Source organism: Cololabis saira, chromosome 23 (assembly GCF_033807715.1).
Source record: "Cololabis saira isolate AMF1-May2022 chromosome 23, fColSai1.1, whole genome shotgun sequence".
NCBI lineage: Eukaryota > Metazoa > Chordata > Actinopteri > Beloniformes > Belonidae > Cololabis > Cololabis saira.
This window is the reverse complement of record NC_084609.1, coordinates 25340135-25353405: the sequence shown is the minus strand read 5'-3', so window position 1 is coordinate 25353405 and position 13271 is coordinate 25340135. Positions and strand designations below refer to the sequence as shown.

At 39.8% G+C, this 13271-nt stretch overlaps 1 protein-coding gene across 1 annotated transcript in view; it reads right to left on the bottom strand.

Annotated features, from left to right (window-relative positions):
- lrmp (lymphoid-restricted membrane protein) overlaps nt 1-13271 on the bottom strand; it is a 41758-nt gene that overhangs the window by 10602 nt on the left and 17885 nt on the right. Inside the window, exons 18-23 of the mRNA XM_061715148.1 lie at nt 10920-11037; nt 9676-9949; nt 8150-8202; nt 5726-5822; nt 5170-5350; nt 4303-4387 (exon numbers count right to left, since the gene is read on the bottom strand). Coding sequence (XP_061571132.1) covers nt 4303-4387; nt 5170-5350; nt 5726-5822; nt 8150-8202; nt 9676-9949; nt 10920-11037 — 808 coding nt within the window. The remainder of the gene's footprint in view (nt 1-4302; nt 4388-5169; nt 5351-5725; nt 5823-8149; nt 8203-9675; nt 9950-10919; nt 11038-13271) is intronic.

Sequence of the window (13271 nt, the reverse complement as noted above, 5' to 3'; positions counted from 1 at the left end):
GCCCAGCGCGGGAAATTTGGGCCCGAATTCAAGGCAAAGGAGAGATACACTAGAGGGCTCATTCTTTTGGGTTTGGAACGCTTCATCTGACATTATTACTAGAAAACTTAAAATGTATACGGATTTTTTTCATAAATCCTGCCACAATCCGGCCTCAAGCTCCTTTAAATCATTTAAGTTCGTACGTAAATGCTCTATTACAGAATAACTGAGATCTTAAGTTACTTTCTAAGGTTATTACAAATAAAACAAACTGTTACTTTAATCTGCTACTTTAATTCAGCTAAAACAGATGTTTTAGCTGAAATTCAATTAAAAATACTTTATTAATCCCCAAAGGGAAACTAAATACTATTACTAATGATAATTATAAATGAATTATTATTAATAATAATGTATTAAATAAGACATTTAAGTATATATTAATACAGCACACTTACGAGTTTACTATAAAATACACTTATTGTAGTTTTTGTTAAATGTATTACTTTAAAATACATATTTCTTAGACCGTACATGGAAGTATATTTAATTGACATACGATAAATTGTATTTTTATTACTCTTTAAACTCTTATTTCAATGCTTACGTATGCGTTTTCCACAGGAGGTTTCAGCAGAGTGCTGGTTTTGATGTGTGCTAACCCAATGGTAAGAAGGAAAGATATAAAAATGTATCTACACTGAGAAAGATTATCAAGAAAGAAAACATTTTAAAATTTTAGAAAATATTTTCTTATTTTCCCAGGAGTCCTTGAAAGTTCACTGTTCAGTCAGACTCAAAAGGAAATTGCAAAAAAAAACAAGAACATACGAGCTACATCAGACTCAACAGGCCTCGTTTGACATTTCAACCGTCAAAGTTCATGACGGCACAGTTTTTAGCAAATATGGCTTGCTAGGAAGGGTTGCCAGGAGACCGTGTCATATCTGCAAACAGAACATGGCAGCTCGGCTTAGGTTTGCAAAGCTGCATTCAAACAGACGGCGAGACTTTTGGAACAACATGCTGTGGCTGAACAAGTAGAGATGCAGGACCCCAATGCACAGCACCCCATTTGGCAAAGTTAAAAACACATTAAACCAAGTGTCGGGCATGTGACTGAAGGATGAGGACCCGGGCAGCTTAAACTTAAATAAACGTAAGCGATGCTGCAAAGAGGAGTGGGCCAACATTCCCCCAAAAGGATGTGGGAGAATGACAAGTGATGCAAAAAATGATTACTTCAGGTTACTACAGCCAGAGTTGGATCTAAAAGTTATTACATAGTTTTTCCTCTCACTGCTTCTGCATTGTGGCTTGTTTTTTGTCTATAAACAACAGCATGCTTTAATGTTTTGTATTGTCCACCTGAGAATACGTTTACCTTTAAAAAGACCAGATGTTTTTTTTTTCAATTAACGTTTTATTAACTAAAACATAGAACCTGAACAATCAGAAGGGGGGGGGGGGGATTTCATATATATTCCACCTAACTGGGTACTGGGTCATTTTTAATAGCTATGTAAAACAATGCAACACAAACAATACTGTGAAAGATTAAATAATGATCACTTTTATCTCAACTGGTTTCTGCCAAGATAAATGTGGATAAAATTGCCATGAAAATGTCTTCATTTACATGGTGAACTACAATTTGAATATATCCAAATAATAGTGCACTTGTGGAAGACTCAGCTCTTCCACATTAAAGCCTCTCAAATGTCAGAACTACTGCAAACTTGATGTCTTTAAGATATTTTCTGAAATACTGAACAGACTAGGGTTGTCACGATACCAAATTTCTGTTTCGATACCGATACCAATATCTATTTCGATACTTTTCGATACTTTTTGTAAAAAGGTGGAACACTCTCAAATGTCAATATTTTCCTTTATTTTAAAGCAGACTTTGGGAACAATAACAACAATGAATAAAATTAATAATTGGCATGGTATATTAAAATTTTTAAACCTTTTAGAACAGTGAGAACAAGTTAAATAAAGCAATGCCATTCAAATTAAAGTCACCATGTTAAATAAAATACTGTAGCAGCAAAAACTCCTCCTATGGCTGGCGGGCTATCACTGTTTTTCATTTTTCAGGTTCCTAGCCAAGAAAACAAGAATGTCTACATTTTCCTCGGTCAGTCTAGAACGCCTTGGACTGCAGATATTCCCAGATGTGCTGAAGACACGTTCAGATGCACAGCTTGATGCTGGAATACACAGATACTGCCAGGAGTACTAGACTTCTGTAATTGGGGGAGGGAGGGGGTACAGTATTTTAATTAACATGGTCATTTTAATTTGAATGCCATTGCTTTATTTTACTTGTTCTCATTGTTCAAAAGGTTTGTGTTTTGAAACTATATATATATATATATATATATATATATATATATATATATATATATATATATATATATATATTCAAATGTATTCTGGGAATCTAATCTTAAACTGTAAGCTATAATCAGCAATATTAAAATAATAAAAGGCTTGAAATATTTCAGTTGATTTGTAATGAATCCAGAATGTATGACATTTTTTTTTTTTTTTTTTTTTTTTAAAAATTGCATTACAGAAAATAAAGAACTTTATCACAATATTCTAATTTTCTGAGACAGTCCTGTAGGATAGGTTTAGATATTGTGGGCTAATGGAATGTTTTACCAAAGTGTGTTTCAATATAATAATAATTAATTGCCTTAATGGTTTATAATATATATGAAACATTAAATAATATTAAAATATATAAAAATATATTTAAGTTATATTCTAGTCTGTGGAATGTATTTAAATATTTTAAGAATGTATTTTTTTTTTAATATTTTAAAAATTGCATTTATTAACCATGGACATGTTTTAACTCTGTATGTAGGCTACTGTAGGTTTACTACGGGCTGGGAGAGGCTCTGTACTTCTTTCATTGACATGACAGTGCAGTGAAATGGTGAACAAAGTTATCAGCTGTCGTTCTTTACTGAAGTCGTGGAACAAGTCCGCGTGGTTGTCCTTTAAACGTTTGGACAAGTTTGAAGTGTTGCCTCCTTTTGCGAGACTCACTTTGCCGCACCGCTCGGACTGCGGTGCGTCTGGTTCAGTGGCTCGCCCTTATCGCTCGGTTTGAACCCAAAATATTTCCACACCGTACTTCGGGCCCCCATTTTGTCCACAAATACGGGCTTTTTCTGCAGCTGCCATTTCTATTTATTTCAACTTTATTTCAACCCGCTCTGTCTGTAACACGCGACTTCTCGCTTCGCTCTTTTCCTCCGTCTAAACATGCGAGTGGGAGGGGGAGGCGGCTCTGCTTCTGCAACTACGTCACACTCGCTGAGCTCGCCGTGCTTAAAGAGACAGGCTCCAATTTACCAATTCGTTTGCATAGAAAAATATATAAAAGTACCGTTTGTTTTTAAATGCTGGTATAGTACCGTTTTCAAAACTCTAGTACCGCGGTACTATACTGGTACCGGTATACCGTGCAACCCTAGAACAGACCAACATAAACACTCAGCAGGGCTGCACTCTTGCACACCATGACTTTGTTGGTGACTAAAGCGAGCGACTTGATCAATCAGGCAGCTGGGCACCAAACACCCTCAATGATCAGCTAGCAAAAACAAATTAGGTTCAAACGTGGAAACGCTACCAGCTCCTCTGACCAGTGGATAGACACCATCACCATGAAACTGTTGCATTAAATTACCACACGAACCTCTTCACTCCAACGATTAGGTGGTCCAGACACAAAACATTAAGATCAATCAAAAGACAGAAAGTTAATTTAAATAACCACTCAATAATTTAGCTAATTCATAAAAGAGGGAAAAAAGGGCTGGTTTGAGTTTAACAAATACTAAGAATCCAGTTTGAATAAGTTTAAACGTAATATCTAAGGTGTATTGCACAAAACAATGACTTCAGATGATCTTTTTGTCATCAAGACGCTGTGACAATTATTATGAAACCTGAAGCAAAGCGTTTAATATCAAAAGTATGTCACAACTATCAATGAAGACCAACATCAAGTATTTAGTACTTGCCTCCTTTGGTAACAGAGGTAAGACGAACCAACAGTCCATCCATTGATTCCACAATTTTATCTCCTCACTCATTACCATACATGCCAAGGGTGAAGACTTTCCTTCTCTCCCTTTGAGAAGATCTGGACAAGGTCAGCCCACTCAACCCCCCCTTCCTTAAAAACACACCTACTCTCTATCAACAAAAGACACACAAGAGTCGACCAAAAAGAGGAAGGAAAAGCAGAGAGCGTGTTTTGCATCAACACACTTCCCCCCTTCTTCAACTAACCTTGTGACGAGGCATTTCTGACGCCGTCGAGTGCAGTCCGTCTTCTTCCTCGTCTCTCCCGGGATCTTCACAGGTTAGCTGGCAGCTGACCACAAAGAAAAGGTAAACCATCTACCCATCTTCAGATTCTTTTTTTTTTTTTTTTTTTTTTTTTTACACAGCAACAAAACCCATTTGATCCGTCACAGCTGCTACAGTATGTGACACAGAGAGGTGAGGAACAACCTTCATTTGTTTGGAGGTGTGCCTATGCAAAGCATGGCCACAAAGATACTAATTAGCCTTCGCACTCCTCCCACAGAGAGGAAAACACTCATTTGAATAGGAAATGCGGCCAGCGACAAGGAAATGAATAGGCTGTGACTGAAATTACTTTTGATAAGACCTGGCGACATCATGTTTAGCAGAAGTAGTCTAAATCGCTTTACATGCGGCTGTCTTTCCCTTCTGAGATCGGTATTTTGTTTTATTTAGTTTTTCAATTTCTCTTTCAAACAGCAACAGACAGGAAAACAAGAAAAAGGTAGTACTTTAACTTTTCCCTTCTTCCTTTTTAAAAGGATTCATTCACTGAATGTCTATGGTAACTAATTCCAGTTTTGGTCCTGCAACCCATTCCTGCTTTATTATGAAAAACCCAGTTTCGTCACATGCGTGAGATGAGTCACTGGAAACAAACGCATCAGTAGACACAGAGATCGTCAATAAGGTAAATTGTGCAAGCCGAGATAAGTCTATTTACCGCCATTTACGCACATAAATTACTGTGCAAAATAAACCTACCATGCCATTATTTTGAAAAGTCATCGCTTTGGTGCCCCCTAGTGATTGCCAATGGAGTTTGTTTTTTTCAAACCATTAACTCACCTCTCACTCTGGTTGATCGTGTCCTCTGCCTCCGGTGATGTGCTGTTGAGAGAAACCATATCAGCTGCTGCCGGATGGATGTCACCAGATGTGATGGTTTCGTCTGGTTGAGACGGTGGGCTCAGAGTTTGCGTTGGGCCACAGGAGGGAGACTCTGCACCCTCACAAACACCTTCACCTGCTGACACAAGAACATGTGGTTTAAGTCAGAAATCAAATGTCCATCATGAGTATTCCCGGCGTGTGCTGGTTTGTAAATAAACGGATTACAGGATGCCGAGATGTCATCAGTTTCAACATCACTACATATCAGCTCACTGTGTATGTTAAAAGAATAAAACATGTAAAGCTGTGTTCATAATCTGTACTCAAGAGTTTACCCGTCATTTCACCAAACTTGGAAAAGCTTCCTCTCCTCTGAACAAAGAGCATACCAAGTGAGTCATGAAAAAACTCCCTCTTGGGCTAAACTTGTAAATACACAGTAGAGCTGCAGTCCAGCTCACAGTTAAAAGCAAAGAGAGAGAAAGAGAGAGAGAGGGGGCGGTGGTCTTACTGCTTTCTGAGTGGGACAGATCAGGAAGAGCATCTGCCTCTGGGTGTCTTGTGCTGACAGCTTGTGAGTGGGCGCTCAATGGTGCTGCTGCCTCCTCCTGAAACAGAATGAATATTCAACAGAGGACCGGGGTGACGACACCAAGTAGGAAACACTCACTAAACATTTACCAAAAACAGCTGACGGAGAGTCAGCTAGTAGAAACCAACCGCTGTCGCATAACAAGACGCTGCACGAGAAGTAAATTCATTTCTGCAGCTGAGAGACGGCACAAAGAGTAAACGCCCACCAGGGATGGATTGTTCTGGACCTCCCATCACCATCATAAGGCTTTCAAAATCACAACTTCACTGTCACCTTCATGCTGCCGACAGCATTATTGATGGACTAGTGCAACAATTCACTTTCATAAACCTCAGAGCTATGAAATGAGCTGAAAAAAAAATGAAATGAATGCTGAACATCAGAGGAGAAATTGTGCAAGGACACCAGCCTTTCTACTTTTCCCTTTTAGCTCAATGATCTTAAGGTTTCCTTGTTCCTATTCTATATAAGGAAGCAGCTTCAGGAGAAATATGCAGCCTGCTGCCTGTGAATCATGATATGTGGAGAGATATTTGGTAGGCAAATAGAAAAACAAAGGGAAAAAAAAGAATTCAGTTGATGAGGATGGACGAGGAGAAGGAAGGTAATATAATGCGTTTGCTGATGCAGAGCTTATTTAGCACATCGTAGTTGGTAAAAAAAATGACAAGTGGCAGTTAATGACAGAGTCTCTACAGTTTATATCATGTGTAAAATCACCCTTTAACACAAACTTGCTGCATAATGCACAACTTCAACCAGACAAGATATATATATTTTTTTTTAACTCACGTTCTGTTGGATTTTTCTGCACGAGCATTCATCTTTATACTGAAGGATGTGACTAGCTTGTGCTTTGTGTGCAATGAAACCATAAACTTTAATATGTTGAAAAATAATTTAGGTTTTTTTTTTTCTCCATAAAAATAGTAAATGTGAAAAGCTTGTATCCTCTCATTTCATTTTTCAGAGGCTCGAGTTCACAAATATTTGCGCCACACCAAAAGCCAATTGACAACGTCAGTGCTGTCGAAAATCTGAAAACGACACCACAACCAGGTGTTTTGACTAGTGATGCACCGAAATGAAAATTTGTGTCCGAAAGCGAAAATAACACTTGGCCGAATAGCAAATAATACCGAACAATGGTTCTTTGCAGTTTTTCATTTTTTTGCCAATTTTTTCACCATTGCATAAATCAAATAAATGTGCAGTGAAATACCTGCCAGTCACAATTTGTCTTACTGTACTTATTGTATTTTTTCTCATAATCCTTTTTCATTTTCTCCCGTTCAAATCCAATTAATCGGGTCGCGGTGGGGCGGGGCTGATCTCCACAATTTGAAGCCTTGTATAATAATTCTAAAAATCTGGGTTATTTTCTTGGAGGATCTCGTCATATCAGACAGTGAGGGGACGCCACCGCATCGGTAGTACGGGCCCTTTTCTCTGCGCTCTCTCCCTTTTCTCTGCTGTGCGTCCCGTGACCGTCTCCATCACCAAGCGGCTTTCCCAAATCCAACTCAGCCTGGATAATTTCTCGTGTCCTCTGCTTTTTCCCCATATCTAAGTAATGATCTGACATGCTTAGTACACGTCAGAGTCTGACCCAAGCAAACTGGATTCATGGCCAGACAGTTCCCTTGTGCCAAACTAAGCAGAGCCAGTACAAAAACACCCCTCATCCCACCATCATTTTACTTGGAATGCGTGTGTGTGTGTGTGTGTGTGTTAATGAGATTGGTGAAGACCAGCACCTCCCAAGCTGAGATGATGGTTCCCTGCTGGGGAAGATTGAAATGCCCTTCTGGGTTGGGGATGAGATCCTGCCTTAAGTTGAGGATCTGGAGGTCTTTTTGGTTGCACTTTTGTCCTTTCTACCCAGACTGGGAGAAGAGGAAACTGACTCAAAGACAAATGTTTTTGTTCTGTGTTTTTTCGTGCCAACACAGACCTGCCTACAACCTAGTACATCTAAGCAGCGTGCCGTCAGTCTGAGCTGCTGAAGAGCTGCTGAAGAGAGCCTTCTCAAAACCACAACAAAGGTTTCCAGGGTAGCAGCCAGCAAGGAGCTATGAGCTTTGATGGTTTGGTGAAACACTCATAACATTTGTGTCACCACTAATCAATTTTAGTAATTGGCCGGTTCCTAAATTCATCAGCAACATGGACAAGTGAAACTCATTTGCTTAGAAATTATTTTATATGGATGTGGACTTTCCGATTAAAGCCTTCCTTAATTTAATGGACAAAAATAAATAAAATTAAAAAGCTTAATAAGTCCAAATGTGATGATTACCCCCCCAAAACATTTCCAGTCATCTTACAGGGTTAATTTACCTGCAAAGGTTGACAGATAACCTCTGGTTCCGATTCTGTGCTGGTGGTAAAATCTGTAAAGACAATTAAAATGAGAAAAAGTAAAAGTGAACGAGGAAGAATACTTGAAAGGCTGAAAAAGGATAAAAACCAACTCGATCACCAAGGAGCCAGGGTCTTGGCTAATTAACCCCGAGCTAAATGATCACACTACTGAGGCTTTACCATAAAAAGTCAAACTGTCCATTGTGTCAGCCTGAGCAAGAGGGGTTAAAGTGTCATGCATAGTCAGGGTGGCTTTAATGACCACGTTCACGCTGATTTCTGTTCCTCTGCCTGCCAGCCACTCATGCAGGCAGAGGAATGGGGATTATCAAGCTCTCTTAACGGCCTCATACCACTCGTACACCTGGCCATAGAAGGACCTTGAGGAGGAGAGGATTTCTTTCTTATATTGTTGACACTCTCAACCTTTAGAAGCGAAGGGCCAGAAGACCATAGAAGGCAGGGGTCAACTTCCAGGACCAGAGCGTTTGTGCAACCTCACAAGGAGAGAGCACATGTGCTGCACTGGCGCTGTAGCAGTTCACCCAGCAGTTTCAGACTCTTGTAGATCACTGAGCCAGAATCAACATGTTTAAAACACAAAAGCAGCCAATGAGCCTCTGTTCACATGTGACATTCATCGTCTTCAGTGCAGTAAGAGTCGGTGAATCCCACAGATGGAGCTTTGTGTTTATTTAAAGTCTATTTAGTGAAGCTAAAAGAATATTGTCATTGCAAATACTGTGATATCTGACATATCGGTCGTCTAGTTTCACCGACACCAGATTACCTGAGGATCAACAAATGCACATCTAAATGTACAAACAATCTGAATGAAACTGTTATTTAATAATTCATTCAGTATTTAATACATTACTCTTTACTCATATTATTCAGTTAGTCAACTCCAGTACTGACTTATCTGTAAATACATAAGAAAATTGTCACATAAAAGTTTTGTAAACAGAAAAAAAACGTTTTTAATTGCCATTTAAGTTAGGAAATTAAGTATTCAAATAGTGATTTTAACACTTTGATCAGAAAATCAGTTTATGTTTGCTCACTTTCTCCACAGGCAAAGTTAAATTAAGGTTAATTTTACCCGTTAAACCCACGAGTCTGATCTGGAGGACAAAAGCTCTTATGGCAACTCAACGATAGCTCAACTTGGTTTAGCTTTAAGAGATTATAGAAAACAATGGGTGAAACCACCCTGTAATTTGCATTTAAAATAAAAAAAAGTACACAAGTCAAAAACATGTAAATTGGTCAGCAATTCAGAGAGTTCCTGTTGACTTTAAAGGAAACTTGGACCCAATAACAGATCTGTCCCACAAAGCATCTCCTGAAAGACAACTCAACCTCCAGTGTGATGACGGAAATCTCAAAGTCTGAACCAAAGCAAACAATGTTTTATGGTTTAGGTTAAATCTAGGTTAGGGTAATGTTTTTAAGATTTCGTTTGGCTATTTATAAACATTTTTCTACGAATGTCGAATTACCTTGCCCTTCTTCCTCTGCTCTCTGCCCGATCTCAGCCTCCACCGAGCCCGCAGAAAAAGGAGTCGACGCGTCCCTCACTTCTCCTGCAGTTTCCACCACTGTCCACCTCTCCCCCCCATCGTCTTCTTCACCTCTGTCCGATAATCTGTTATCCATTTCTTCACACCTGCCGTCACCTTGTCTGTCCTGCACCCAGCAGTTCCTGCTCGCTAGTTCGTTTTTCAAGAGGTCTTGGAGAGCAAACTCCTCATCCCAGTCCAACTCCTCTCCAGGCTAAAAACGAGAGAGAAAATACTCCAAAGTCAAAAGTGGATGAACATTCGAGGTCCATCTGAGGCAAATGACCACAAAATACATTTTGAAATTCACTGCCACAGCTGTTCCTGCTCACACCCATCTCCCAGCTACAGTAGTAAAACTCCAAATGGACTAAAAACAACAAACGAATCAATCAAACTTGATGGAGGTAAAAAATACCGCTTTTAAGAAAAAAAAACAACTCTTTATATTTGAAACATGTAACAATTGTATAACAAATTCAGGATAACTTTGCATCACGCTCATCTAGCACTTTAGCGATTAAAGATGTGCTACATGGTTAAGATACGTGAGGAAGCTTGAAGCTGCTTTCCATTTGCAATCACCACAGCTTTATAATGTCATTTTATAGTAAAGCTGCTATGCTGAAAGCAAATATTTCAACCCTAGAACTCAATTGTTGATGAAGGACAAACCGGACCTTGTATGAGCACCATGATATTTTTGGAAGAACAACAGTGCTGCAGTACTAGAGCGTGCATAACTGTATGAGTTTTGAGCACGATGTAGGCGTGTGGTCTCCTAAGATTGAATGCGTGTGTGTGGAGGTGCACGTGTCCACTTCAACCGCCAACTCACTCTCTTTCCTCTCTACCAGATACTCCATCTGTCTGAATACAAGTTGTGTCACTGCTCTTAAAAAACGCTATTTAACTACCTACTGACAACACGAGTTGTTTAAACTGAATAAATGAATACGTCACATGTTAATTAAAACACTATTTAGGTACTTGTTCCAAATTGTCATGCCAGTAAATATTTAAAAACCAGGTGACTGATACATATTTCATATTGTATTATACTTAAAAGTAACCAGATTTAAGCTCAAAGTATTGAAATGTGAGTAGTTTTGGCTGTATTTTACATTGAGGATTATAAATTTAAGCATGCTAACAAGTCCATCCCTCCTCCCGTCCTTTCACACCTCCTCCTCCTCCTCTGGTGCAGGTGTCTGACATGAGGCCTCTCTGCTGTCCTGAGGTGTCTTCAGGTGCTCGAGCTCCTCACACAGCTGCCGCTTCTGGGTCTCCTGCTCCTGCACCCTGCAACACAAAACCCTCTTAAAACTTTAAAAGAGCATTATCATTTTTATTTGTTAGGAGAAAAAAATGTGACTAAAGCACGTAAAAATGATCAGCACATTGTTAACAAGCAGCGGCACCCTACGTGACATTACAGGGAACAAACAATACCCAATCCGCAGACCCATGCAGTGTCCCATCCTGTTGCCCAGGGTGACCAGCGCCAGTTCAAACTGGCCCCTTACTGGTCTCCTCTGTTTAGTTTTGCAGATCCAGTCCTCAATCTTAATCTTCAAAATTCCAACACAGGAGATAAAACAATGCTTATAAGAACAATAATCCCTTTTCAGTTTTGCTTTCTCTTTAAGAGAAAAAAATAAATATAGAAACTTCAACGATCGTCCTGGCAACTGAAGGGCAGAAAAATCCCCCTGGACAGCCTGACGGATTCTGGTCTAATACTACACTCCCTTTTATATATCTGAAGGGGGATGGCGGTCTCCATGAACACACATCCAAACAGACACACATACAGCACAAGACTTATTCATCCACACGCATTCAAGTTAATATCTAGGAATAGCTCAGATCCGGACTTAATGAGGTGGGCCTAAAGAGGTCAGTGAGGTCAGGATGCGAATGAGCGGCCATGTGAGACGGAGCACCAACAAGTAAAGGCACCTATCTCGGAGACATTCCCCGGGGTCGGGCAGCACGTGATGTCACTTAAGACCAGTAAAGGTTTAAAACACATCAGAATTAGCAGTAAAAGCTGGAAACAGCAAATACCCAAGTGGATGTATAAACATTTATGTCCCGTAAACTAGTCCTGCGGATTCCTTCAGGTCCATTTAGAGTAACAGTTAAAATCTTACAATCCATAGAACCCAAACAAGCCCATGCAAACAGCTTGAAAGGACGTGAAAGGTCAGCTTTGCTAACCAGCTAACCACTTAAGCCTATTATGCCATTAGACCATTCCGTGTTTGTATTTACACCATCAAAAATCAGCCTCTGGGGCCACTGCTCAGGGGTGTCCTGGACAGCATTTTTCTTTTAGGTCTAGCCATTATAAAAATAAAAATAATAAAAACAACAAAATCCATCCATCCTCTATAGCTGTCCATGTAGGCTCATGTGGGTCTGCTGGAGCCTAGCACAGCTCTCTCCAGGCAAAAGGCAGAGATTAAACCCTGGACAGGTCACCAGTATGTCACAGGGCTAAATATAGACAAACAACCACACACACACCCACACTCACTCACTCACTCACTCCTATGGAGAAACCTGACAGGAGAAAACCCTTGCGACCACGATGAGAACATGCAACTCCACACAGAACAGTTCCCGCTGGGATTTAAACTAAGAACTTTCTCGATGTGAGGCGACAGTGCTGACCACCAAGCCAAAATCCTGGAAAATTAAAAAATAAAATAAAAAAGATTTTTGCCTTGAAATAAAAACACTACTTCACTGCCCTCTTCTTCAAACTGAATATTACCATTTACCTTGAGAGGGAACTTGGTTTGCTGCAGCATAAACTGAAAATAAATTCAGGGTACCAATCTGCTCCTTCACAGTAACATGTGGTGGATGACATCATCTGCAGATACGCTTTGCAGTCGCTCCTCCCTTTCTCCTACCACTGTCTGCAGAGTTTGTCCTCAAAGCTGGTTAGAGGGGCGCTGGACTCTGAAATGTGCAACTGAACCCACACGTCTATTAAACACAACCTTACATTCCCAATCTTCTAGCAGTGTTCTCATCAGCACTGCATCTATTTAATTTAGTGAGATGAACCCCCACCCCCATCTGCTCCTGTCCCTCACTCCTTATGTCTCGTCCTTAACTTGTGGGGGATCTGGGGTCTTTTGCAAGCATTGGGTTTAAAAAGCTCCACACATAAACAACTCTGTTGGTAAACTACTCATCATGGCAGAAGTTAAATGCTGGAAGTTGAAGCAGGAAGAGCCAGGAGGGATTTTAGCATTTAAATCAGGATGGGAAGAATTTGCTAAACTTAAGGGTGCAAAAGGAACCAGGAGAAAGCTTTACATCAAGACAAAGACGTTTGCTAGAAATGCATAATAAAATACATAGACTAAGGCTCATTTCTACTAGATCTGATCTAGTCATACATCATCCGTCCTCGCAACTGAGTAAGAAGTGGAAAAAAAGCAATAAATCCCCCAAACTTATTTCATTTATTAGTTAAATCATTACTCACTCTTGCCAAATTCACAAATAAGTTTAAT